General features: G+C 41.1%; 2 protein-coding genes across 4 annotated transcripts; one reads left to right on the top strand and one right to left on the bottom strand.

The window, feature by feature from the left end:
• Window positions 1-846: 846 nt before the first annotated feature.
• tbc1d31 (TBC1 domain family, member 31) lies at window positions 847-11,881 on the bottom strand. 2 transcript variants are annotated; one of them, XM_037785694.1, is made up of 23 exons: window positions 11,455-11,881; window positions 10,023-10,163; window positions 9,101-9,216; window positions 8,793-8,971; window positions 8,416-8,567; window positions 8,098-8,257; window positions 7,715-7,915; window positions 7,425-7,583; window positions 7,176-7,255; window positions 6,887-7,033; window positions 6,638-6,771; window positions 6,139-6,272; window positions 5,868-6,047; window positions 5,538-5,770; window positions 5,351-5,423; window positions 5,155-5,234; window positions 4,928-5,063; window positions 4,702-4,794; window positions 4,105-4,233; window positions 3,721-3,915; window positions 3,376-3,445; window positions 3,092-3,277; window positions 847-1,811 (listed from the first exon to the last, which is right to left on the bottom strand). In XM_037785694.1, the coding sequence occupies exons 1-23, from the start codon at window positions 11,523-11,525 to the stop codon at window positions 1,657-1,659; spliced, it is 3,204 nt and encodes a 1,067-aa protein (XP_037641622.1). In that variant the 5' UTR covers window positions 11,526-11,881; the 3' UTR covers window positions 847-1,656. The 2 variants fall into 2 exon arrangements, with proteins under 2 accessions (XP_037641622.1, XP_037641621.1); XM_037785693.1 differs by having other exon boundaries at window positions 7,425-7,598; window positions 11,455-11,880.
• A 2,025-nt stretch (window positions 11,882-13,906) lies between these two features.
• Window positions 13,907-23,681, top strand: derl1 (derlin 1). Of its 2 annotated transcripts, XM_037785704.1 has the most exons (9): window positions 13,907-14,059; window positions 16,503-16,614; window positions 16,723-16,787; window positions 18,258-18,284; window positions 19,555-19,650; window positions 19,853-19,905; window positions 20,083-20,193; window positions 22,502-22,590; window positions 22,621-23,681. In XM_037785704.1, the coding sequence occupies exons 1-9, from the start codon at window positions 13,907-13,909 to the stop codon at window positions 22,683-22,685; spliced, it is 771 nt and encodes a 256-aa protein (XP_037641632.1). In that variant the 3' UTR covers window positions 22,686-23,681. The 2 variants fall into 2 exon arrangements, with proteins under 2 accessions (XP_037641632.1, XP_037641631.1); XM_037785703.1 differs by having other exon boundaries at window positions 22,502-23,681.
• The last annotated feature ends 939 nt before the right edge of the window (window positions 23,682-24,620 follow it).

Below are 24,620 nucleotides of genomic sequence, written 5' to 3'. Positions count from 1 at the left end.
CGTCGTGGTCTCTTGATATAACTGTTTCTCAATTTAGCTAGATTGGTTTTAGCGTCACCTTATGACGGAGTATTAGAGCCCCATTGAGGGAAAAAAAAAATCAGAGTTATAAGAGTTACTTCTGACTTTATTCTCATATTCCGACTTTTTTTCTCATAAACTTCTGACTTTATGCTCATAATATTACGACTTTTTTCTCGTAAACTTCTGACTTTATTCTCATATTTCAACTTTTTTCTCGTAAATTTATGACTTTATTCTTGAAATCTCAGATTTTTTTTTTTTCCTCAATGTGGCCCTTACACTCTGTCGTATCACCTGACGATGTGGACTGACTCAAATATTTCTCTATACTCGCCAGCTAGCTAGCTGGCTACTAAGCTAAGCAGCAGCAGGGACGGTTCGTCGTGTCCTGAGTGACGGGACTAATTCATGACAGATTGACAGGATGTGTCACAATCATATCAGAGCTTCTATTAGCCCAAAGCTAACATGGGTGGTAGTAACAGACACAATATGCTGGTTTTATTGGCGCAAATGGTCCCCATCTGTAGATATGTACTTTCTAATGACACAATTTTAATTTATAGCTAATTATTTTGTGGACCACAGAAGACCAGAATCACTGTACTACAGTATCTATTCATTCTGTATATAGAAATTGGCACCTGGAGCTCCTTTCCTGCATACAGATGTGTACATTACCATTCATATATTTGAATGTATACCAAAAGAGTTTGAGCATTAAAAATCGATGACCGCTAGAATCTCTGTACAATACCAGAGATAATAAGACTAGACTAACGCAGGTATATCTTAAAAGGAACAATGAAACAGAAGGTTGAATCAGGATTTTAAAAAACATTTTACCCAAACCAGGTTTTAAATAAGACGAAGCATATACATTCATTGAAATAAAAATTCTAAATGGAGCACCAGCTCCAATATTTAAAAAAAAGTGAACATTAAATGGAAGGTGGTATGGTAACAAGTTCAGAGGTATAACAGTGTATGTTTTTACCACAGTTAAAAGATGTTATTCTACACTATAGACACTATAGAACTAACGGATGTTTCATCGTTCAGTTAGCAGACTTAGACATAGTACCTACCTAAGTACTGTATGTTACATCAGTTTGTCACTTTGGTCACACAGAGGAACGTTCCCCGGCTACAGACGGACTGCGATGGTACAGCCCTGGCCACTGTCTGTGTCTGGAGGGGCCACAGACAGAACTGAGTTCAAATGAATGAAGCCGTTGTTGATTGTAGGGATATTATCAGAGAACCCCCCCATGAATGATGGATGACTAGAGTAGTGACACAAGCTGAACAATCATGTGCACACATCACATGAAGCAACAACACAGCCGAAACCCAACGGATTAACCCGTTTCTGTCCTCGCAGGGATCCAGTCAGAGGACTGATGGGTTTTCATGAAATAGTGTTTGATGATGTACAATTAACATGTCTGACTGTATTTGCATAAATAATGTGTAGTTTAAAGGGTGGTATATAAGCACTTGGAAGGTGGTAAAAAGATAGCAGCTGGCCAGTATGCTCCTCAGTCATAGTCATTTGTTTCTGCTGTTCTAGCTACCTTGAGACAGGAATATGTTGTTTGTGATGCTATGACGACAGAGAGCAGTTTGTGGTCACTGGGAGACGGAGGACAGTGTGTGGACAGACTGTGAGGAGGCAGAGCTGCCCTCTCTGGCTCTGACCGCCAGCTTCCGTCTCAGTTCTCCGATTTCCTTCAGCAGTTGTCTCTCGCTGCTGTCCAGCTGGGCCCGGCCTCGGTCCAGGGAAACTGACAGAAGGACATACAGGGACATTATTTACACAGAAACTCAAGATAATGGTGCTCTTATTATGTAGTGTTGCAACAGTTAGTACATTAATTGATTAGTTAATTGACAGAAAATTTATCAGCAAATATTTTTTGATTATCGATTAATCGTTTCAAGGAAAACTGCCAAACATTTAATGGTTCCAGCCTGTCCAATGGGAGGATTTGATGCTTTTTCTCCAGTCTTATATTATAGTAGTAAACTGAAAAGCTTTGGATTTAAAAAAAAAAAAAAAGCAGACATCATCTGTAATTTTTCACTTTCTTTGCTGCGTTACAGAACAAATAACTCATTGATTATTTGAGAAAATAATCAGCAGATATATTGATAACCAAAATAATTGCAGCCCTAATATTAAAGGTGCTATTGATAACATTGATAACATAGAAATCTCCCTCCTCCGTTCCATTGCATTCACTTCACAACAAGTGGTTGCCGATTCGTGACCTGCATATTTTATGGAGTGGAGTGAGACTCAGTTATTTTGTAACATGCAGCTATAAATTAGCTATAGATTTAGGTCACTTTGTGTGTTAGTGTATCAACATTCATGTAACGTAATCTATGGTAATCTGAGGATATGGCTATCTAGTCTCGGGTAATGTTTAGCTTGTCATCTAAGCAGTGCTGTAGTGCAGGGAATACACAGGTATACCTACTTATTTTCCAGTCAGCCAACCACTTCTAAATTCCCTCTGAACTATAACGTTAGGTAACCGGACACAACTGTCAAACTCATACGCCATTTATCAATTTTTTCCAAACTAACTGGCAACTTGATCGCTGACAACACAGAGATACCACGTGATACCAATGTTGTTATACTATTGGCTCACAAGCCTTGTTTGAAGTGGGAACCAAATGTGAAATATCTTCCACAGAGATAAACAAAACGTTCATTTTGGACTTGTCAAAAAAAATTTAAGTGATTAATTCACAATCATAATAATTGTTTTTAGGAAAAGCCATACTTTTATTCGGCATCGTTCTAAAAGCTCTGTGGGTGTACAATTTTTAAAAAAACATTCATCCACGTAAAATTTTTATCAATAAGACCTTCAAACATATTCTTAATGAAAGGGATTGCCACTGCCACAACACTGATCGCACCACAAAGTCTTGTGCTACACCACACCAGAAAGTCCTTTCAACAGAAGCAGTCTTTTATCTTTGCTTTTTGAAAAGAATACACTTTTTAGTAAAGCCTTTTGGAAACAATATCATATCTACAATGACTTACAGTTGGTGGAGGTGCTCTCTGAAGGTGAACTGCTGTTCAGACACACCATGTTAGTTCCTGCATGCTTTGGGGAGGTGGCAGAGTTGGGTCTGACTGCTGGACCAGCAGCATTGGTGGTGGCACTGGGTCTATGAGGAAATCCTCTGGTGGAACACGGTGATCTTAACCCCATCTGTCTTAGGCCGTCTGACACAAACACTGTAACATTAGATCCACGACGTCTGGATAATGAACAGGTCAGCTCAAAGCCCACAAACAAAACTAATGTATGTGTAGAGAAATACCTGCGTCTGCTGCAGACAGGGGCTGCCGCTGCTCCTGTAACTGGGCTCTGGAACTCATTACTTCATCCCACTGCAAATTAACAAGTATTCATCGTCTAATTGAATCACAATAACCAAACAGCTTATTTTTCTAAATCCAACAATTTGTATTTATATATATCAAAAAAGTATTTCAGACATTGAGATGGTCAGAAAACATATTTCAATCATTCTTTATTATTTCGTAATATTAATTTTAAAGGTAAGAGAGAAAAGCCCTTATCAATATGTCACAGTAATTTTTCATAGGCAAGCCAATACTCATGTAAATTGTTGTGTCAACAAACATACTGTTGTTGTTCTCACCTTCCTTCCTGCCACATCTCTCAGGGTGTCGGCCAGTCTCTCCTCCTCTGCCAGGGTTTGCCTGTGAAGCTCTGCCAGTCTCTCCCTCTTCCTCTCCTGCTCGGCATCAACCTGCTGCAGGCGCTCCGCCACCTCCCTCTGCCAGTCCGACTCCAAGCCCAGCTGGCACGCCTCCGCCAGGGACTCCTCCAGGGCCTGTGTGTTGAGAGAGGGGAAGTTAACGGAAACAAGAGGAGAAGATCACCGGTATCTGTGCCAAAATCAGAGTTTGTGTGGCTTTGAAAGTTTCTCGTGAAGTCAGACAAATTTACGAGTGCATCAAGGTCGTGTGCTGACAGATGTCGATATTATTATACCGGCTCCACGTTGGAATGTGCCACTAACCTGCATGTTTGTCTCTGTGCAGTGGAGCAGCTCTGTGTAGCTCTCCTCCTCTCTTTCTGCCCTCCTCATCCGCATCTCCGCCTCCTCCTCAACCTCCCGTCCCGTGCGCTCCTGCTCCTTAAACAGGTGCTGAGGGAAATAGTCATGGACAAAACAAACCAAAACTTCAGACTATTATTACAAAAATCAAGAAGTGATGTCATTACATGGTGGCAATTCACTGTTTGTGACTATTACATCAAATATTTCTTGTTTGACGGACCTCAGTGTTGGATTGTAAGAATGTTAATGCAGAATATGTGCTATTCATCGATCATGATTAAAGGAAGTGTCTAAAGGAGGCTACAACACTGGGGAGTCTTGAATTAGGTACAACCGTGAGTGACTTCAAAAGCTCTCAAACTTGGAGGCTGACCTGTGATTGTTATCAGACATTTTGATCTATTCAGTGTCCAGTGAGAAAGCACATTTTATGCTTCCAGGTATTTCAACTGCAAAATGTGTTCTAGGTTTAGGTTTAGGAAGGGAGAGAGAGAAATTATTCAAAAGAGGAGGCTTGGAGAGAGGAAGGAGGATTGAATGCGAGCTGTTTATCACCTGTTCAAGTCGTCTCCTCTGAGCCTCCAGCTCCATCTGTCGGACTTCTAGATCCTGGACGGCTGCAGCTGTTTCTCGCTCCCGGAGACCCATCTGTAGCCCCATATAAAAGGTTTATTGTTGGGTTAGTGCTCAAACATAGAGGTTATTAAGTCCATGACATATTCTTTGGTAGAAAAAATATATTATATTAAAAGACTACCTTAAATGTTAATCATCAGGTTACCTTTCTACTGATCTCCTGGTCTAGTCTTTGGACCTGTGAGGCTCTCAGGTCCTGTTGGTGTTTGAGGAAACGTCTTTTAGTTGCATCCAGCAGCTGTAACTCCTTCACCTTCAGCTCTCTCTTCATCGCTGCCAACCTGCAGAGGACGGAGCAGTGTCAGCAACCCATTCTGCTAAATAATACTGTTCTTTTTTTCTTATAACTTAATTATAGAGGTGTGCTTTTACTTTGCCCTCTGCTGTGTTAGTTTTTCCTCCTCTTGTGCCAGGATGTTTCTGCGCTGTTCCTCTGCTTTCTGCAGCAGCTCCTGTGTTCAAATCAAGCAGTATTCAGTTCACTGAACTTCCATCCAAGGCTTGTGTTTCATATAGAGGTTAACTATATGAGCGAGGAAAAACATACATTACGAAAAGCAATATCTACCTGTTGTGCATAATAGGCCTCCTCTTCAGCCTGGCGACGTACAAAATCTGCACGCAGGGCTGACACCTCCTGCCTGATGAGAGAAACACACATTTCATCAAATGTATAATCTAACGCTCATCCTAGCTAAAAATATGCATTTCTGGCTATCTTATTAACACTGTCAATACACTATGTGTAATCTCACCTCTCACGGAGATACTCCATCTCCTGCAGTCGTATCTTCTCCCTCTCCCGGCTCTGGTATTCCACTATGAACTCTGGGTAGTGGTTGAACACGGGGTACTGGCCTTTGGTGAGTGGTGTAAAGTCAGAGAGCATAGTCCTGGGATGGATGTCAGCTGGTGTGCTGCCCATGAGCCGGTAAGCCTCCTTTATCATGGCGCCCAAATCCAGGTTGTTACGGTGGTGGAAAAAATACTGAAAGGAAAAGAAACAGGAAATAAGATTTGATGGAGGAGAGACGGAAATGTTTACTGACTTACTGTGGGGCTGACTATATTTTCAGGGGAGTTACCTCAAAGTCCTGTTTCTGGGAGCAGAGCAGCAGAGGCTCACGGCAGCAGGTGATGTAGGCCACACAGGCCATGAGCAGGAATGATGGATTGTTGGAGAAGATGTTGTCAAAGAGCCGGAGCCACTCATCACGAGTCAAAACCTCTGAGAACAAGGTCTCCAGCAGGGGCCACACATACAGCTGGAACAGATATAGACATGCCCGATAAAAAATCTCACCTGACTGAGTATTCGTCCACCCTTCTCCTCCAGTTGTGTGTAGCTGCTGTTACCTGTGAGGTGATGCCACAGTCCACCAGGTGCTGCAGCAGTTCCTTGTCGTGATGAGCCAGAACGTTCTCCGCCATGCTCAGGATGTTCAGAGGAGGGTTGGGGAAGTACTCGAACCAGTGCTGACCCCAATTCACTGCACAACCAAACATCGGAGTATTCAACACACTGATAATACCTTGGCTTTTCCTCAAGACATTCAAATGCCTGATAAACAGAGCCACAATTGAAAATTAAAGCAGTTCCAAATCCTTTAGTGTCACGAGTCTCAGACTTTGGCTGCACACACGGAGAAGCTCGTTGTTTGGTTTTATGCTTATGAATGCAGCAGTGCCATTCCCTACACATAAAAAGGCTGGTAGGAATTCAAGATACTGAACTCAAGGCAGCAGCACAAAACACTGGAAAGCTTTCAAACGTGTGTAGTTGAAATTTCATATATTTTCATAATTTTGTGTTTAATTAGAAAAATGTCATTTCATAAGAACAACCATGAAGTACCTACGACGGTGGCCACCACCTCGAAGCAGAGCATTGGGTTGTTCTGGAAGAGCTTGACGAAAGGGAAGGCTACCAGGGGAAGGTACTCCACCTCTCCAAATATGGCTGCCCAGTGAGCTAAAGCAGACAAAACCCTGTGGAGCAGAGGAAGAACCAAATCATGGATTTGTTGAAAATCATGTGATTTCAAAATAGATTAAAAAAACAAAACTTCTAAATTCTGCAGAAAGAAGAAAATAGTTGTAGAACCTCTGCAGTCCCCTCTGTAGCTTGTGACTTTTGATGGGGTATTTATCATCCAGAGTGAGGTAGGCTGCATGCAGGCCTTTATCAGTCAGACTGCTGTACGCCGCATGGTTCTCTGGGAGACACAACAAAGACCGCCACACAAACATCCTGCAACGTGGACACACAAATGAATCATGTGAATCTCAACACATAAACATAAACACAAACACATGAGTGTTAAAAAGTTGGCATGCATCTTTCAGTCATCAGATACGTGCATGAATCCTCCTCCTGTGAAAGTCATATTTACCTGTATTTAGCAGGATATTCTCCAAACGCCTTGAGCAGAGCCACCAGTCTCTTCTTATTCAGACCAGCAGGTAGTTCATTCTATTGGCAGACACAAAACCATAACACTCTATTAAATCACTCACTCGTTGTGTCTAGTCAGAGGGAGGGAAATGCTTTGTGTGTATTTATGGTGGTATGAGAAATAAACTTCACATCACTCTACATAAAGAAAACAATGTATTAAGACATTGGTGTGTGTTGCTCCCACCTCTTTATCCTCAGCTGTCGACCCAGCGGGGGGTCTAAGTATCTTCACCTGTGTCCGCCTACCCGAGCTCTTGGCTGGTCTCTGAACGACCTCTGACCTGACCTGGACCTTTAGGTTAGACAAGTCCTGATCAACTCCACCGCCAGAGACTACTGCCACCTGGGAGGGAGGAGGCTGGGTGAGGGGCACACACACACACACAATATGAACACACATACAGATCAATTTATTGTTATCAACAAATAAATAACCTTGTACGTCTTCGTACTGTTATCACAACTGACTGTCACCTTGTTTAATTCCTGTGTGAGACTCTGTACGCTGTAGACATTTATGCTGCCATTATCCATGATGGCCACAACATGTCGGCCGTTAGAGCTGACCGTCACTGTGGTGATGGCGTCGTCGTGGGAACCCATGTGGAAAAGCAGCTTGCATGTGTGAATGTTGATGAATCGCATCACGCCGTCCTGGCTCAACACGCCTAGTGTCTACAGAGACAACAAAAAGGTCTCAAACACACAGGGCACACATGCAGAAAAGTTATCATGTTAAACATTTGCATACAGAGATACAGAAGCAGACCACTGGCTCATTAACATGCACAGATACACAGACAAGGCCTCTTCCAGGCAAGTGACGTCAACAATGTCTAAAATTGTTGTCTGTGTACCTGGCTGGCTCCTCCGTCAAAGCTGTCGGGAAGGAATTCCATCTGTCGGACAGTTCGGACCTGCGTGGGCATCTGAATCACCCTGACCAGCTGTTGGCTGTCCAGACACCAAAGGTGCAACAGGTTGGAGCGCCCACCAGCAGCAAGGCTCTTACCATCACTGCCAACACAAGTCAGGTATATCAGTGTTTGATGAGGCCTTCTGATCCTCATTTACTTTTATTATGCGTATGACGTGTTTAGAGGCAAAGCAGGGTGTGAATGAAAGAAACTACATAATCAATGAGCTAGACAGTGGTTGCGATGTGAGAGACCCACCGTGTGACAGCGAAGGCCTTGTAGGAGATTTTGGGTCCGCAGTCGGGCACTGGGAGTTGGTATTTGCAGAACAGCGTGTCGCTCTCCCAAGCAAAGATTGAGTCATCACTGAAACAGCTGAGGATGGTGTTACTGAGAGGCAGGAAAAACACCTGCAACACAAACAACAGGGTGAAATGATCATGACAACAACGAAGAGAAAGAAAAAATTTAGTGCATACCAAAAATGTACCAGAAATATACTGTAGTATCAAAATGAGCCAAAAACCTAAATCCCTATTTGACAATAAAACACTGTCAATCCTCAGATGAATGATTATCACCATGATGTGATCAAACTACTATTCGTTAATGTTGCTTTCATTTTGCAGGTTTACCCTTTGAATGCCAACAGACTGACGGATGTTGAGCTTCCTCTTCCTCTGGAAGGTGTCCAGGTCCCAGAGCTGAGCCGTGTCTGAAGACGTTGTGATGGCGTAGCGACCTGAGCTGTGGACAGAGATGGACGAAACTGCTCCCTCGTGACCCCGCATCCAACTGACCAGCTGCTTCGTGTCTGAAAGAAAGATAATGAAACAATAGCAAGTGTCATTGAAAATAACTTGTGTGGAAAAAGTTCTGAGAACTTAAAGCCCTGGAAATTACTATTCAAAGAACGAAGCATGGATGGATGTGTCCATCCTACCTTTGTCAAAGCACTTGATGGTGTAGTCAGCCAAGGCCACAAGGAACTCTGTGGTCCTGCGGAGGCTGAATGCCAGAGCAGTGCAGGCCTGTCCTGTCTTCTGCACCAAACGAAATCTGCCCCAAGAAAGAAGCAATGAAAAACACATAAATGTAAAAGTATGCTGAGTTTAAGGGGTTTAGGGGTCACTTTGTTCTTCTCTCAATAGAAAAACTGGGAAGAAGATAGAAGTGTGTAAGTATATTAACCATATTTTCTGCTCTAAATAGAACAAATTCAGGTGAGAGAAGTGACATGTCAAAATGAAATGGGTATGACTAGCATTAATAAATGCTGGATATGAGGGCACAGTAATGACATTAATTGTCATGAAGTGTCTAAAGTTTTCTACTTTTCAGCCGCAGGCCACTACGTTATTTTTCAGCACCCCCTGTGGCCTCTACATCCACAGCTAAAACACACTACCCCCATTCAAAATGAATGGGAAAACTTGCGTTTTAGACGCACCGCCGGATCTGTAGTGAATGCAGCCTAAATGGGACCATAATTTACTAAATGAACATCATGCTTTATTGAAGAAGACTTGAAACTAGTGATTGAGACCATAAACTAATGTTTACAATGTTTACTGAGGTAATAAATCAAGTGAGAGGTAGGCTCATTTTCTCAGAGACTTCTATACAACCAGACTTCTTATTGCAACCAGAGGAGTCGCCTTCCTCTGTTGGCTGTTAGAAAGAATGCAGGTTTAAAGAACTTCCACTTTGGCTTCACTTCTCAGACCCAGAGGTAGCCCCACTGTATTGGTGTCATAATTCCCATCTAGCTAAATGTTGTAAAGCAAATCATATTCATAAAATATAATACAAGTGATAAACAAACTTAAAACACTATTTTGGGACTTTTGAGTAGAGTCAGTCACCTGTTTCTACTGATGTCAAAGATGTAGATGTTGCCATGGTGATCTCCAGCCAGGAAGGAGTCTCCTGTGGTGTCAAAGGCCACATGGAGGAAACGCACCGTCTTGTTCTGCTGAGCAGTGCGGACCACCGTCACTAAGACACTGAGGAAGAAGACAAACAACCAGGGTTCCAAATTAAGTTCTTCTCTCATCTCCCACTGTCGCAGGTCACTGAACATTTCTACCTGCCAAAGAAAAGTGTTTGTCTGCCACTTGTGAAGTCTATGTAGAACACTTAAGAATTGTAAACACTTTGGAGAGAGATTCATAATGCCTTACAAGATATTTTAAGATGTCATGTTCACCCTGAAGAGTAAGACTTGGACTTATGCCTCAAGAATGGTTGAAAAGAGAGAAACATTTATTAAATATATTGCTGGAAGCTGGTAAAAAGGCTCTTACCACTCTTAGTGGTTAACACAGGAGAGCCCAACATTAAATGCATTGATGGATATTACAATTGGACATTTACAAAATGGGAGAGGATAACAGCATACTGTATGTTAACCAGAAATTGGAATTATTTGTGTCACGCTGGGAGAACTGGGTTAACTATGTAACACCCCACAGGCCAGATTTTATTTTTGCAAATATATGATTGTATGGTAATGAAAAGATCACTCCCTATTTGATCATAGTTTTTACTGTTTGTTTTCTTTTTGTGTATAACAAATCTTAAAATACGGCATTTTAGACAGACATAGGTGGGTGATGTATGTATGTATGTATGCAGGGTCTGTAACTCATTTCATGGATTTGCTGCTGAGTGTCAATACAAATATAATTTTAAAAAAGAAACACTGAGTAAGTGGTACCAGACAGTAGACATATGTAATATATCATGTAGCCTCAACCCCTGACTATTTTAATTTAGGATTTCTTTAATAATATATCTCAATATAAGGGAAACCTATCTGACATGGTGGCAAGTGATCTGTAATTTGTACCTGTCACAGCAAACATTGACCCTGTATTTGGCACTCAGACAGTACTAAAAGCACAGTTCAGTGAATCGTGGCTGCTCTCTAGTGGTTACATAACAATACACCCTGAAAAGGTGGCTAACAAGAACAAGAACAAGAACAAGAACAAGAACAATGTTAAGAGGCATCCCTTGGGAGTACACAGTATAACGTTATGTGTAGAGTGGATGTGCCATCCCAGTGTTTACAGTTCATACTTGTATGAATGTAGGAGGAGTGCAACAAGTGTGAGTGAACATAACTGCATTGCAAGCAGTTAGCTACCTTGTAATGTTACTGTTAGGCTCAGAAGTGTATGTTACAATCTAATCTATATGAATGTGTCACTCCCCGCAGCATCAGGTGCACATGACAACTAATCAATCAGCTGTTTCAGACCTACCCTTTGCCTGCTGTTGTTTAAGACCTACCCTTTGCCTGCTGTTGGTTTGCGATGCCAGACTTTCCCCTCTTCTTTGTTTCCAATGTCCGTCACCTCCATTTTAAAGACTCAGATGATACATATAGGCTTAGAAAACTCCCAGAAGATCCACCTCACTGAATGTAATGTAACACGGCTGGCAGAGCGGCTAACGCTAGCCGGCTAGTCTGTTTAAAGGCGCAGCAAACAGCGCGAAGTTTGAACGAGCTTCATTCACTAACGATAAGTAATGCAGTTTAAAGTTGGGGCCAAAGAAGCCGTACAGCTCAGCAGCATGTAATCTCAGCTCAACAGTCTCCTAACAGCCAGTCACACTGTCCACTAGGACACTCACAGCTTTCTGCAACTTCACTTTGGATTGTTTTGGGCTTGTTTTGAGGACGGTTATTTTTTTGTCGCTTAAAATTGACGTGTATGGAGTAAACAGAGGAGTGCATTATGGGAGTTGTAGTTCAAAACTATTTGGACTAGATTGCTATTCTGACACAAAACCTGCAGAGATATAATGTTGTAAACTGAGTGTGACACTTAATGAAATGGGGATTATTCAACTGTACATATTTTAATTTAGTTTTTTAGATATAATAGTAATATAATACAACATTTTGAAGTTGTCTCATCATGCCTCATTCTCACATTGCCTCTGGTTTGTTCACAAAACAGTACTGTAGCTGTCAGGAGTCACAAGGTCTAAAGGAATTACACACTGACTTGTACTGAAGCAGTCAGTCAGTGAGTTACGATGTGTGACTGTTACAAATGGATCTTAACAGGATGCATGACCGACACTCCAGTAACTTTAGTGCTTTTTCAACCCCAAATGAACTGATTTCAGAATAATGATCAGTATCACCTTCATTCACGGAGAACATAGAGTTATACGAGGTGTCTAAGTCAATAAAAAATATATATACTTACTTACATAAAATACTAACTTATTATTGCGGCTTTGCTTCTGTTGTCAATCCAAATGTTTTCCCTTTTAACCTGGTCTACATCTACCAGTTTTGGCAAAAAGATAAAACACCTGAGATGATTATCTTAATCCATGCATTTTAAATGAAAAGTATTGATATTATCTAAGGATATATGGTTGCTTTCATTCACCCATGCCTCTTTAGTCTCTCATTTTTGTCATTGCTGCAAAAAGGTGAGTCAAATAGTTTAAATCACTCAGTCTATGCACCATAAAATCCTGTTTCCTATTTATTTTGATCAGGTCTGATCATTATGTATCAATATCTACAGTATACTGAATTAGCTGAGCAGATATTTTACATCTCTTAATTTTAAAAAAAGGCCTAAAAAACCTAAAACCTAACATCTGAGTTATGAATTGAAGTGAGAACATGAGGTTTTGTTAAAAAGGGATAATTTGCATCAGTATTGTTTCTCAGTAATCATCATTATGCTTCTTGTTATTCTTGTTGCTTCTTTGATTCAGTTCTCTCCACAGGTGGCTGCTGTAACAACAGGAAACCTGTCACGTCTGACCCGCCTCTTTCTGTTGCTGCTGCTTCTGGATTGGTCAAGAGGGAGCTTTTGGAAATTTCTCAGGAAGTTCTACAATAATGCAGAGCAAAACATAAAGAAACACATCTGGTTCTAACATTTTCCTTCAAACTAAGAGCATGATATAAATCTTCAAAATGAATAAATAAGGATTAAATAACTAGATAAATATATAACTGTACAAACCCACAACTTGGAAAAATAATTAAGAAGTAGCCTATATAGGCCATCATTGATGTTGCCTGCATCTATTACTATATTATAGTATGAACAACACAATGTTTAATATCACCTGTGTAATAATATCTGGTAAGAATAAGGTAAAAAGCCCAAAGACAAAGGTACCTGCCAATTTACTCTGGTTTCAATGTCATTCTCTAACTTTTACTGCTTAAAGGAAATTTATACTGTGAGAAATGTTACATTACCTGATTGTAATACTTCTCTAAAATCAATCAACACGGGTTGTATCACATCATAAAAACAACGAGCTTAAAATTTGAGTAATATTTCAGAACTTTAAAGAAACTAGTGACTTGTTATTTTATAATTGAATATATATTTTAATGTTCCATTTCTTCTGACAAACATGATCGATTTCCCTATAATATCACCTCTATGTTAATTAGCAATATTTTCCCTTTTTATTGCTGTCAGTTTTATTATTGTTTGTAGTAGCAGTATTACTACGTTTGGTTTTACTCTGAAGAGCTGAACCGGATGTAGTCTCCTCTGATCTCAGTACACTTGGTCCTAGGTAAAGCTGCTAGCTGCCTGATGTGATTAGCCACGTCATGTCAAGTTAGCAGTGGAGCTCCTCTGATAGAAAGGCAGCGAGGGCTCGCAGTGTTCCGGTGATATTAGCTCGTTGTTTAGAGAGGAGCTGTAGTTTCATGGTGATAACTCGGCGGCAGTAATCCTAGTGGAAGATGTCGGACCTCGGGGACTGGTTCAGGAGCATCCCGCTCATCACCCGCTCCTGGTTCGCTGCCTCCATCGCTGTCCCCTTCATTGGGAAACTAGGACTGATTGACTTCAGGAACCTCATGCTGTTTCCAGAGCTGGTCTTAAGCAGGTTTCATGTGAGTGGATCTCGTCCCTGTTCACCTGTGTGTGTGTTGGAGCTGCTGATGTTCAGCTGTGTGTGTTGGAGAGGCTGATCAGTCAACGGTTGATTGTTGGTTAGCAGCTAGGTGGCTAGCAAGGCTATCTGAGCAGCAGGCCTCGTGCTGTGTGACAGCCAATCAGAGGGCGAGACGTAGGAGGTCAGGACTTCCGGATGCTGTCAAAATGCTTCTTAATTTAGCAACACTGAAATAAGAAGTCAATATAACATCATATATTAATAACCAAAGATGGTAGCCGAAGTGTTGCATTTGGGTAATTGGTGTAATAAAATCAGTTTGAGATGGTGCTGTTGTTGTGCATGCCACAAGATCTGATAGTAAAATGGTAAAGGGACTTCCCTCCTGTGAGATGATCCTGCAGGCAGCATCTCTACTCATCACAGGTTGACAGCTTCTACAAGCTACTACAAGGTTATACCAGGTCAGGAGGAGGGATGGAGATGTGGATCTGAAAGACTTACTGTACCTCCAGACAAAATACCCTCCACAAACTACTGTCTTGCTTCTTTGTAGTGGTGGAAAGTTCTTAAATCCACTTCGGCCTATTGGAGTACTGCACTTAGCTCAGAATAAGAAGTTCTAGCCTACTTTACATATTTCACAGGGAAATATTTTGCTTTTTTTCACTAATCACTAATTTTTAAATATATTTTCATAGTTACTGGTGACTTTGAAGAATACGATTGTTTGTATTATCTAAAGACATATTGTCAGTTATATAGTTATAGAAAATGATGCATTGCTAGATTAAACTACTCAAAGGTAGTTAAAATCAGCTCCACCTTCAGTAAAAAGGCTACTTCCACATTGACATTAACAACCCATTTAATGTAACCTTTATCAAATATAAAACTCACATGCACCACTTGCAAGCACAATATAATATACTGTTTCTGTTAATACTGCTGTACTTTTACTAAGATAAGATTTTTGTCCAACCTGAGGACTCCTACATGTATTGGACTACTTTTATGCTGTAGTATTGCTACTTTTACTTAAGTAAAGGGTTTGAATACTTCTTCCATCACTGGTTATTGAAACGATTATTACACAGAGAGCAGCAAGCTGGTGTGACAGTTCCAATAGGTAACTGATATCTCAGAGCAACACCGGCAGTGCTGCACCTTAATAGCTTATTATTGTATTGCTCTATTTACTTGGAGTTGTTTTGTCGCTTGGCAACTGAGTAAGAAATTGTATCTGAAATACTGTAGGTTATTAATCTCAAGGGAAGCTATATCAATGAAAACCATGATTAATTTCATTATTATTAAATGGCAATTCAGTCAGTATAACATTATAAGCTCCTTTATAGACCCTTGAAGTGTCCTCCACCATACATTTAGTCCTGCTATCTCTTTGGTGGTTAATGAAGGAGGACACTTGTTCTGTTTAAAAGACACCCCAGTTAGTATCACTGTAACCATTATGCAGTCTTAATTAGCTGCAGAGGGGAGCTGGAGGACACCGAAGTCCAGTTTTGGACCAACAATGGGTGGAATGTTTTTCCAAATCCAAATGCTATAAAGCTGACAACATATCCATATCCATCTATTGTGGACATATGGACAATATCAGTAAATGATAATGAATACGCAGTTAGTAGCTGTTGATATTTTGATTATGACTGCAACTAAAAATATTGTAATCATGAATCTGTTTGTCTGTTATTTGTTGTTGTTGTTGTTTTTTTCAATGAATTGATTAATCATTAGTCTATGAAATGTCAAAAAACAAAGTAAAAAATGCCCATCACAAAGTGTGGGAGACCAAGGTGACATCTTTGGCATTTCATTTAAACTGATACAAAACAAAAGAAATGCAATAAATCCTCAGACGTGAGGAGCTAGAATTAGAGAGGGTTTGGCATTTTTGTTTGATTTCCCAGCTGAAAAGATTAGTGGAATATCAGCATTTTCTGTCGAGTGACTATTCAACAGGATAAGTGCTCTAATTGAATTGCACGAAAATAAAATGAATGAAAAACTGAATAAAATAAAGCCACATTTCTAATTATAGCCTAGGTAGGCACAGTTCTGATTTGTTCCACATCAGCGTTGTATGTTGTAATTACATCCTGTCATTTCCCCCCTTGATTAATAGTAATTTAACACAGGGAATGCTCATCAGCCCTTAAGCCACCTCTTAAACGCCGTATAGATCTGATGTCTGTTACCATCAAACAAAACATTTGAATCTACTTGTGAGGTAACAGACTCTGCCGAGGAACGCCAGCTGTCTGGTGCCACGTTTTCAGTGCTTAGAAGTTCTCATTTACAATCCACATGAGACTTCATGTGTGTTACAAGCGCAGCCCTTTAAAGTCTTTGCTCAAACACAGCTGTGTTGATGTTTTACTACATTTCTATTAGACTAATGTCTCTTCTGTTTGTTTCAGCTCTGGAGACCAGTGACTGCCACCTTGTATTTCCCAATAAGTCCTAACACTGGGTTTCTGTACCTGGTCAACCTGTATTTCCTCTACCACTACTCCAGTCGGCTAGAGACAGGTGAGACTACGGGCCTCAGCGGCTCACACACACACACACATGCAGTCACACACACTGGATGCTCTTCTTTTTTGTCACGCTAATCTTTCTCTTGGTATTATTTTTCAGGGGCGTTTGATGGCAGACCGGCAGACTATATCTTCATGCTCTTCTTCAACTGGATCTGCATTGTTGTATCCTTTGGACTGGCACCACAGAATACCAAACCCTTTAAAACGTCCTGTTTAGATGATAAATTACAATCTACTAGTGCTGTCAAAGTTAACGCGATAACGCATATTTGTTTTAATGCCACTAATTTCTTTAATGCAACTTGCGATTTTTAGGTTGTAGCTGCTCAGTTTTAAAGCTAGAGTGAAGATACTGGTATCATATGAAACTAGAAAAACCTAAAGCATCTACTGGTACCAACCATGTCATATAAGGTTGTCGCAAAGGAGGTTAAATAACGCTCCAAACTTACGCTACATTTTAGCGAAGAAAAACTGTCATGGCCTTTTCAATGGGATCCCTTGACCTCTGACCTCCAGATCAGTGAATGTAAATGGGTTCTATGGGTACCCACGAGTCTCCCCTTTACAGACATGCCCACTTTATGATAATCACATGCACTTTGGGGCAAGTCATAGTCAAGTCAGCACACTGACACACTGACAGCTGTTGTTGCCTGTTGGGCTGCAGTTTGCCATGTTATGATTTGAGCATATGTTTTATAGTAAATGCAGTACCTGTGAGGGTTTCTGGACAATATCTCTCATTGTTTTGTGTTGTTAATTGATTTACAATAATAAATATATACATACATTTGTATAAAGCAGCATATCTGCCCACTCCCATGATGATAAGAGCATTAAAAACTTGACAAATTTCCCTTTTAAGGTACATTTTGAAAAGTTTAAAAACTATGGACAATCATGTGATTAATCACAATTAAATATTTGAATCGATTGACAGCCCTACAATCCACCTTTAACATCTAAGTTTACATCCCCGTTTTCCACTCCAGCAACAATCCTAGCTCTGCTATTCTGCTGCCTTCTTTGCCCCTCTGCATTTCTCTCTCATCTGTCTTTTCTATACCCCTCTGTCTCTCTCTCTGTCTCTCTCTCTGTCTCTCTCCCTCTCTCTCTCTCTCTCTCTGTTTCTCTCTCTCTCTCTCTCTCTCTGCGTCTGCAGCACTGTGCCATGTCAGGATGGCTCTGTGCCAGTGGCCCAGTGTCAGTCTACCCCTGCAGAGCAGAGAAACCTAATCTAGGTCACATGCAGCACTAGCAGTACGGCCCGGCCCGGCCCATATCTCGACGCTGTCGTTTAGTCAGGAGTTCAGCTTTGATTGTCAGCTTGTCTGGCTTTTCACAGACAGTTTTTTGTTTATGTGATAAAATCTTGTTCTCCTTAAACCTGATCTAAAGTGTTACATTTTAGTTACCACAGGCAAATTGTGGGAATGGGTGAGAAAAAAAAATAAAGTCAGGTGTGGGAGGTTCGGCTTACGCTAGGAGAAGAGGCAGAAGTGGTGGGTGACAGTCAGCCGGTGTGGGGATTTGACCCGGCAACCTTCCACTCACCAGCTGCTCTAATCTTAAAGCTCCAGCTGTGATTGTATTGAGCCACGAGGTTGTTGTCCTTGATTCTAGCTATAGATAACTGGGCTGCTGATGAACATGCAGGTAAGAATCCTCTGTATTTATACCACAACATTAAATCATGACCAGGGCTGGGTATGAAAACTGATTTTCCGATTCAAATCGATCATAATTGATTAATCAAATCCAGAGTTTAATATATGTCTTTTCCCGTGGATGCGTGAAGCTTTAACCCGGTTAGTGCCGCGTGGCCTGCCTTTGGGTTCTTATGGCCATGTGAGAGACTAGCGCACCTCAGTTGAATCGGAACATGCCGGGAGCTGCTCCACTGAAGGCACCGCCAAGCAGAAAGGCAGATGTGGGATTTAAAAACTATGAAGACAGAGAGGAACTGGACAAAAGCAAAGCCATATGTAAGATGTACAAAAATGAGGCACAATATTGTGGAAACACCACACATCTCCCAAGTAAACATTCTTATTTTTCATAACGCACCAGGTTAGATGGTTCCTTGTACAATTCACAGCATTAGTTCTGAGAATCTCTTTCATATCTATCCAAATTGGTATAGTAACTGAAATAGCCCAAATCAAGTCCAATCCCATTGAAATCAGTGGCGATACCCAGCCCTAATTATGACCAATGTATACTGTACTTTAAACATTTGTTTGTAATTATCACTTGAGATCTTAGGAGTGTTTCATAATGATGATGACCACTTAAATTAGGCTCACTTAAAGAAAGAAAGTGTGACATTGTGGGAAATGCTCTTCACCTCAGGTTTAACCAGTGTTACAATGAATCTGCCCGACTAAAAACTAAGAGTGTTTCCCCCATACTGCTGCATTATGAACATGTGTCAGTTTGCAGTACATGAACCAAATGCCACATTTGACATGGGCTGCACTTACTGCGTACTTTAAATTCAAGCTGAAGTATCTGCAGTCTGCCAGCCAACATTTGTGCTTTTTAAATGCCCTGCAATTAAAGTAAGCTGATAAATATCTCTGAGCCCCCCATGGCTTATTAAGTACCATTTTCACCAGTTTTTAATCTTCTAAATGTCACAAAATGAAATAAACAGACTACCTGAAGTCCTGCTCTTAAGAGTATAAAAAAGAAATCTTATTTGATGTCAAACTTGGTTAAAGTCATGCGGCATCATGTCTTGTACATATTACAATACGAAGAGTGTTTATATCACTCACTGTCCTTTATGAAACACCCCTTAGATGTTAGATGATGTTGCGCTCGTCCTGATGTCACCACAAGTGAAATAAACCCCAAGCTTGATGAAAGATGATGATGATGCCGTTTGGTTGTATTCACATATTGTTGTCTCTGTTATTATTAGCTGCTGATGATCCCACTGATCATGTCGGTGCTCTACGTCTGGGCTCAGTTCAACAAAGACACGGTTGTGTCCTTCTGGTTCGGAACGAGATTCAAGGTACCGCATGTTTTATCACCAACAGCCGTTACTATTTCATCTAGTTAACAGTGAAAGGTTTCTCATATTTCACAGTAATATCAGAGCACATCAAAGTATGGACTGTCATCATGTGATCTTTATTCCACATGATATTTACTACCTGAATGTGAGACTAATTCTAATAGTCATATTAATGATATGTCCTGTTGCTCTGTCCCAGGCACATTATCTACCTTGGGTCATCCTGGCCTTCAACTTCATCATCGGAGGCTCGTAAGTCATTCTTTTGAATGAGTTGAATCGTTATATTTCAAACACACTGCACTATAAATGTAAATTCAGTGTCTTTTGTTTCTGTATTCCCAAGTAGGGGATAGCCTGATAAGCCTGTTTAACACCGGCACTGTGTGATGTTACTGATTAATCTTCTTCTCTGCTGTTATTGTGCAGGTTTGTGAATGAACTGACAGGAAACCTGGTGGGTCACCTCTACTTCTTCCTCATGTTCAAATACCCCATGGACCTGGGAGGACGCGCCCTCCTCTCCACACCAGACTTCTTGTAAGTTGTTTTTTTCCCCCTCCAACCTGGGCTTTTTTTTTTTTTTAGTTTTAACAATTTACTCACCAACTTCATGGCTGAAATTTCTTGTGGCTAATATTTGCAAAATGCAAGATAGATTTCGATGAGCTGTCAGCAAACTGTTAATGTTTATTTGTATATTTACTTACAAGAGAACGGTGAAACAGGAAAATAAACAGTAGTAACAATCCACGTTTAGGGAGGAGTTAATAGTAAAACGGAATATCTACCTGTAGCCTCGGGCGGCTCCAATCACCTCTTCCGTCTCATTTGCTGCAGACTGTCCTCACGGCGCTCTGCTGAAAAGTCCGATCGTTTTGTGAAATGAGACAACCAGTAGTGACTACACTTTTTATGAAGGCTATGACACAAAGACTAAATTGTGACATCTGCTTATACCAGCATGCAGGAGAGAGAAAGCTCTACATACATCATCACATTGTGAACTATGAAGTACATTAGTTGCTAATGAAAACACAAATATGGTGGAAAACAATTGGAGTATTAATTTCTCTGTCTTGGATTGAGCATCAATACACAGAGGTCATTTGAGCCGCCTGGACCGTGTAGACTGCGCTGACCGCAAAGAAGCAGGAAACACTAATGCCGAGCTAGCTAGCTAGGTAATTAATTAGCATGCTAATATAACCATAGACTGTATATAAAGATGGACGACGCATCTCCACTTCCTCCCACGTGACAGTCTGCGCAGAAGTGATCGGACGGCGGAGCCGCGGTATCGAGGTCACCCGCCTGAACAAATCGCGAGCCGAGCGCGGCGGCCGCAGCTTGTCGGCGAGAAAGACTCACAGCTACCAATCAGGACGTCTCACCCCCTTTTTATAGCATCCAATAACTAATTAAAGCCAAAATGATCAGAAATATGAACACCTGAACATACATCAGCGTGATAAGGACTATCTTCAATGACAGAAACAAATTCATTTGCTTTGTACTTTGACTTTTTAGTTTGGCCCATGTCCCATAAACTAACATGGAGGAGGCGGGACTTATGACCTATACTGCAGCCAGCCACCGGGCGGCGATCCAGATGTTTTGGCTTCGCTTTTTGGGAGCTGTCATGTCATCCATCTTTATATACAGTCTATTGGTGCCTTCAAATGAAACTCGTGAGCTCGTGTTTACATCATGGGAAGTCGTGGCGTTCAAGTGGTTAAGTCGTGAGAACACCGCTGCTAAGCAACGGCAATATTAACGTTACTGTCGACGTCTAGAAGCCACAGAGGCTAACAATTTAGCAAGCGGGTAACATAATGCAGTAAATGCAAAGACATAATGACAGAGGAGAAAGAGGAGGCCGTTGGGAATATCAACATTTTCTGCAGACATGTTATAAAATTACAAAGAAAAATTATATCCGACTAAAATTACAATATATTAATTTATTATGTACCGAAAAATAAACTTCCGTGGCCTCCGCCATTTCCGACAACGTCAACAAACACGTCACAACTCGTGAACGCTGAGCTTTCAGAAACTTTCCTCTTACGAGGTCCACAAGAGGGGGGGGGGGGGCGTTCATATGGACTCTTCTCGTGAACACCGTAAACACGACCACATTTGAAGGCAGCATACGGATAGAACCTGTTGAGAGCTAAAGTTACATACACAAGGCTCCTTTTAAAATGCAGTGCACAGGGCAACCAGATAAGTTCTCAGACTAAACATGGATAACAGGTCTAAACAGCTAAACCACTTGTTAAGATTATGAACTAAACTGTTGTAAAAGTTCATTAGATGTTGCAGAGCTTCTTTTTGGTTCAACTTGAACCATCTGTGTGCTTTTACAACGGTGATTTGCATTGACTTTTGGTTTCACTTCTAAATAAGTATTTTTAAATATTTGAGTAGAACTGGATTAATCCCAAGAGAGGAAACTAGTTTAGTCATCCACACACAGTGACACATAACAAGAGACTCGAATCAGACCGTTCACAGCAGACAACCTATGAAAAACATACTGCTCCAACAAACTAGCAGATGTACCAAGAGGACAGGAAATGAGTTGATTTGTATGACTGCTTGTGTTTTACCAGTTGTACTGTATTTGTGATACAGCTGTGGGTACCCACCTTGCCATTTCTCCAGATCTCAGGATAAAACTACACACATTTCCTTTAATTATAAAACAAACAAACACTACTACTAAGGCTCGATCACCCAAATAGCAAAGTAGTATGAAATTCCTTGATTCCAAATGTTCCGATGTCATCCCGTTTAAAGATTTTTAACACCTTTGCCCATCTCTCCCTCCTCCTCTCTCCAGGTATCGGTTCTTCCCTAACAGGAGGGGAGGGGTGTCGGGCTTTGGAGTCCCTCCCAGCAGACCAGCTGCCCAGGAGCAGGGAGGAGCAGGAGCAGGAGGAGGAGGAGGAGGAGGAGGAGGAGGTGGAGGAATATTAAGAGGACGTCACCAGTGGGGCCAAGGCTTCCGCCTGGGGGATGAATGAGCGGAGACGAGAGGAGAGAGAGCTACGCCCCCCCCTCCCCTCCCCTCCCCTTTTCCTCCCAATAACATATGGCGTTGCAGTTGATGTTTCAGGTTAAAGTGCTTGCTTCTTCTCATTCTTCCGTTGACTTAAACTCACATTCATGTTTAAGTTTTAACGGATTCAACGGGATGAGATTTGATGAAGCTCGTATTTTAACCGAGACAGCTCCGCACAGCAGGACTCCGACTCTGCCCAGTTCACCAAGTACAGCCAGCTCTACTATTACTACTACTGCGGATGTGCCCATGTGAAGCACATATATGAATAAATCAATTTTTTTTTTAATCCCCTTTCCTTCTTCCTTTCTAACCTCTTCTTTGCCCCCCACCCCACCCCCACCCCCACCCCCACCCTTCCTCCACACCCTGTCATCGGACTTTCAAGACGAGAGATGTTGCAGCTGCACACCAGCATGCTGTTGATTTTGACTCATGTGTTCCTGTCCTCCCTCCCTCCCTCCTTCCTTTTCTCTCTCTCTCTCTGATGCCATATCAGATTACATTGTAATTACCACCACACTGGGAGGGTGCTCTCAGCAGAACATGGGCAGAGCTATTTAGAGAGCACTGTTTCCAGGTCTGATTTTACATGGGTGTAAAATGTTTTTTTAAGACCTGATCTCCCTCCGTCTTAAGATCTGATCTGAACCGAAGATAAGGTGAAGATGGGATTTTGCTCTTTTTGTAAATATAACAGTTGTTTATTGAAAGGATGAGCGAGTCTGAGAGTGTGATTATCGTCTATCCATGTTTCCTTAATGCAGATTTTCTTCTCTCGAGTCGGGAGAGCTCAGCCAATCATGTGCCAGTGTGGCTGGTTGAGAATCACTGTGACTATACATGTACAATATACAATTAGGGCTGACACCAGTTATTATTTTTTCATTATCAATTAATCTGCCAATTAATTTTTTTGTCATGAATCAAACATTGTTCTATAAATGTCAGAAAATGGTGAAAATTCTTTTCTTGTTTGGTCCGACAACAGTCTCACTTTACTGTGACATGAAACAAAGAAAAGCTGAAAGTTCTCACAATTTAGAAGTCTGAACTAGATAACGTTTGAATTTGTGCTTGAAAAAATACTGAAGATGATTATTATTCTGTCAACTAATTTATTGACTAATTGTTACAGCTTCATTCTCCACTTTATTGGCAGTAATGTTTTTTTTATTTATGCCAACGCAATGATGCAAATGTGCTCCAATTCTCAGTTTTGGTTGAATTTGTTAATTGCATTTGAACAAATTGCACATAAAACTGGAACTATGCTCAGAAGATACACTACTACAAACCTACGCATAGAAGTGTGTTACGGGTAAACGTAGGTTGCAGAGAAGCTGACGCACACACCTCCTAAATTTCAAATATGCGTTGTGCGGACCTGCCCATCAAGCATGTTGATTCAACTCCTACCGGGAGTCCAAAAGACAGCAAAACAAATGTAAATGTTCTACACACAAGTATAGAATAAAAACTGCCACAGAAACATATCCGAGCGACCTCCGTTGTCCTACGTGCAGGAGGACTAGAATTTAAACACGTATAATGTTGTTGCACCAACACGTTTCCAATGGTCAAAATCAAGTCCTATTAGAAACTCTTGACCAACAAAATTGTGAGATGAAATAATTGGAGCTGCCTAAGCCTTTGATTAAAACAAATGCATCACTTCAAAACTCCTGTCAAGTTCAACCAAACCCAGATACTGTATAAAGTTGTAAGAAGTGACCGGTCAAACCAGTGTAGAGTCTAGAAAGAGGTGATTTTTCGCACTTATTGAATGCTTCATTCTTCACTGGGCTTCTGTCTGTTAAACTTAACGAGCAATCTTCATCAGTCTCCCTGAACCTTGTCCAAAACCAGGTTTTTTGATGCTTACAATTTTCACTGA

This window comes from Sebastes umbrosus, chromosome 11, assembly GCF_015220745.1.
Source record: "Sebastes umbrosus isolate fSebUmb1 chromosome 11, fSebUmb1.pri, whole genome shotgun sequence".
Lineage (NCBI taxonomy): Eukaryota > Metazoa > Chordata > Actinopteri > Perciformes > Sebastidae > Sebastes > Sebastes umbrosus.
Note: the sequence above shows the minus strand (reverse complement) of the source record. Positions and strands in the feature narration are given on the sequence as shown.

What these genes read in the sequence shown, in the direction of transcription:
- tbc1d31 (XM_037785693.1), bottom strand. Translation starts at nt 11,525, where the DNA reads ATGGAGGTGACGGACATTGGAAACAAAGAAGAGGGGAAAGTCTGGCAT. An exon ending in AAGGCCTTCGCTGTCACACG is followed by an intron (nt 8,258 to 8,415) that starts GTGGGTCTCTCA and finishes TTGTGTTGGCAG; the next exon opens with TGATGGTAAGAGCCTTGCTG. An exon ending in CTACAGAGGGGACTGCAGAG is followed by an intron (nt 6,772 to 6,886) that starts GTTCTACAACTA and finishes TCTGCTCCACAG; the next exon opens with GGTTTTGTCTGCTTTAGCTC.
- derl1 (XM_037785703.1), top strand. Translation starts at nt 13,907, where the DNA reads ATGTCGGACCTCGGGGACTGGTTCAGGAGCATCCCGCTCATCACCCGC. An exon ending in GGTTCGGAACGAGATTCAAG is followed by an intron (nt 19,651 to 19,852) that starts GTACCGCATGTT and finishes GCTCTGTCCCAG; the next exon opens with GCACATTATCTACCTTGGGT. An exon ending in CTCTCCACACCAGACTTCTT is followed by an intron (nt 20,194 to 22,501) that starts GTAAGTTGTTTT and finishes TCCTCTCTCCAG; the next exon opens with GTATCGGTTCTTCCCTAACA.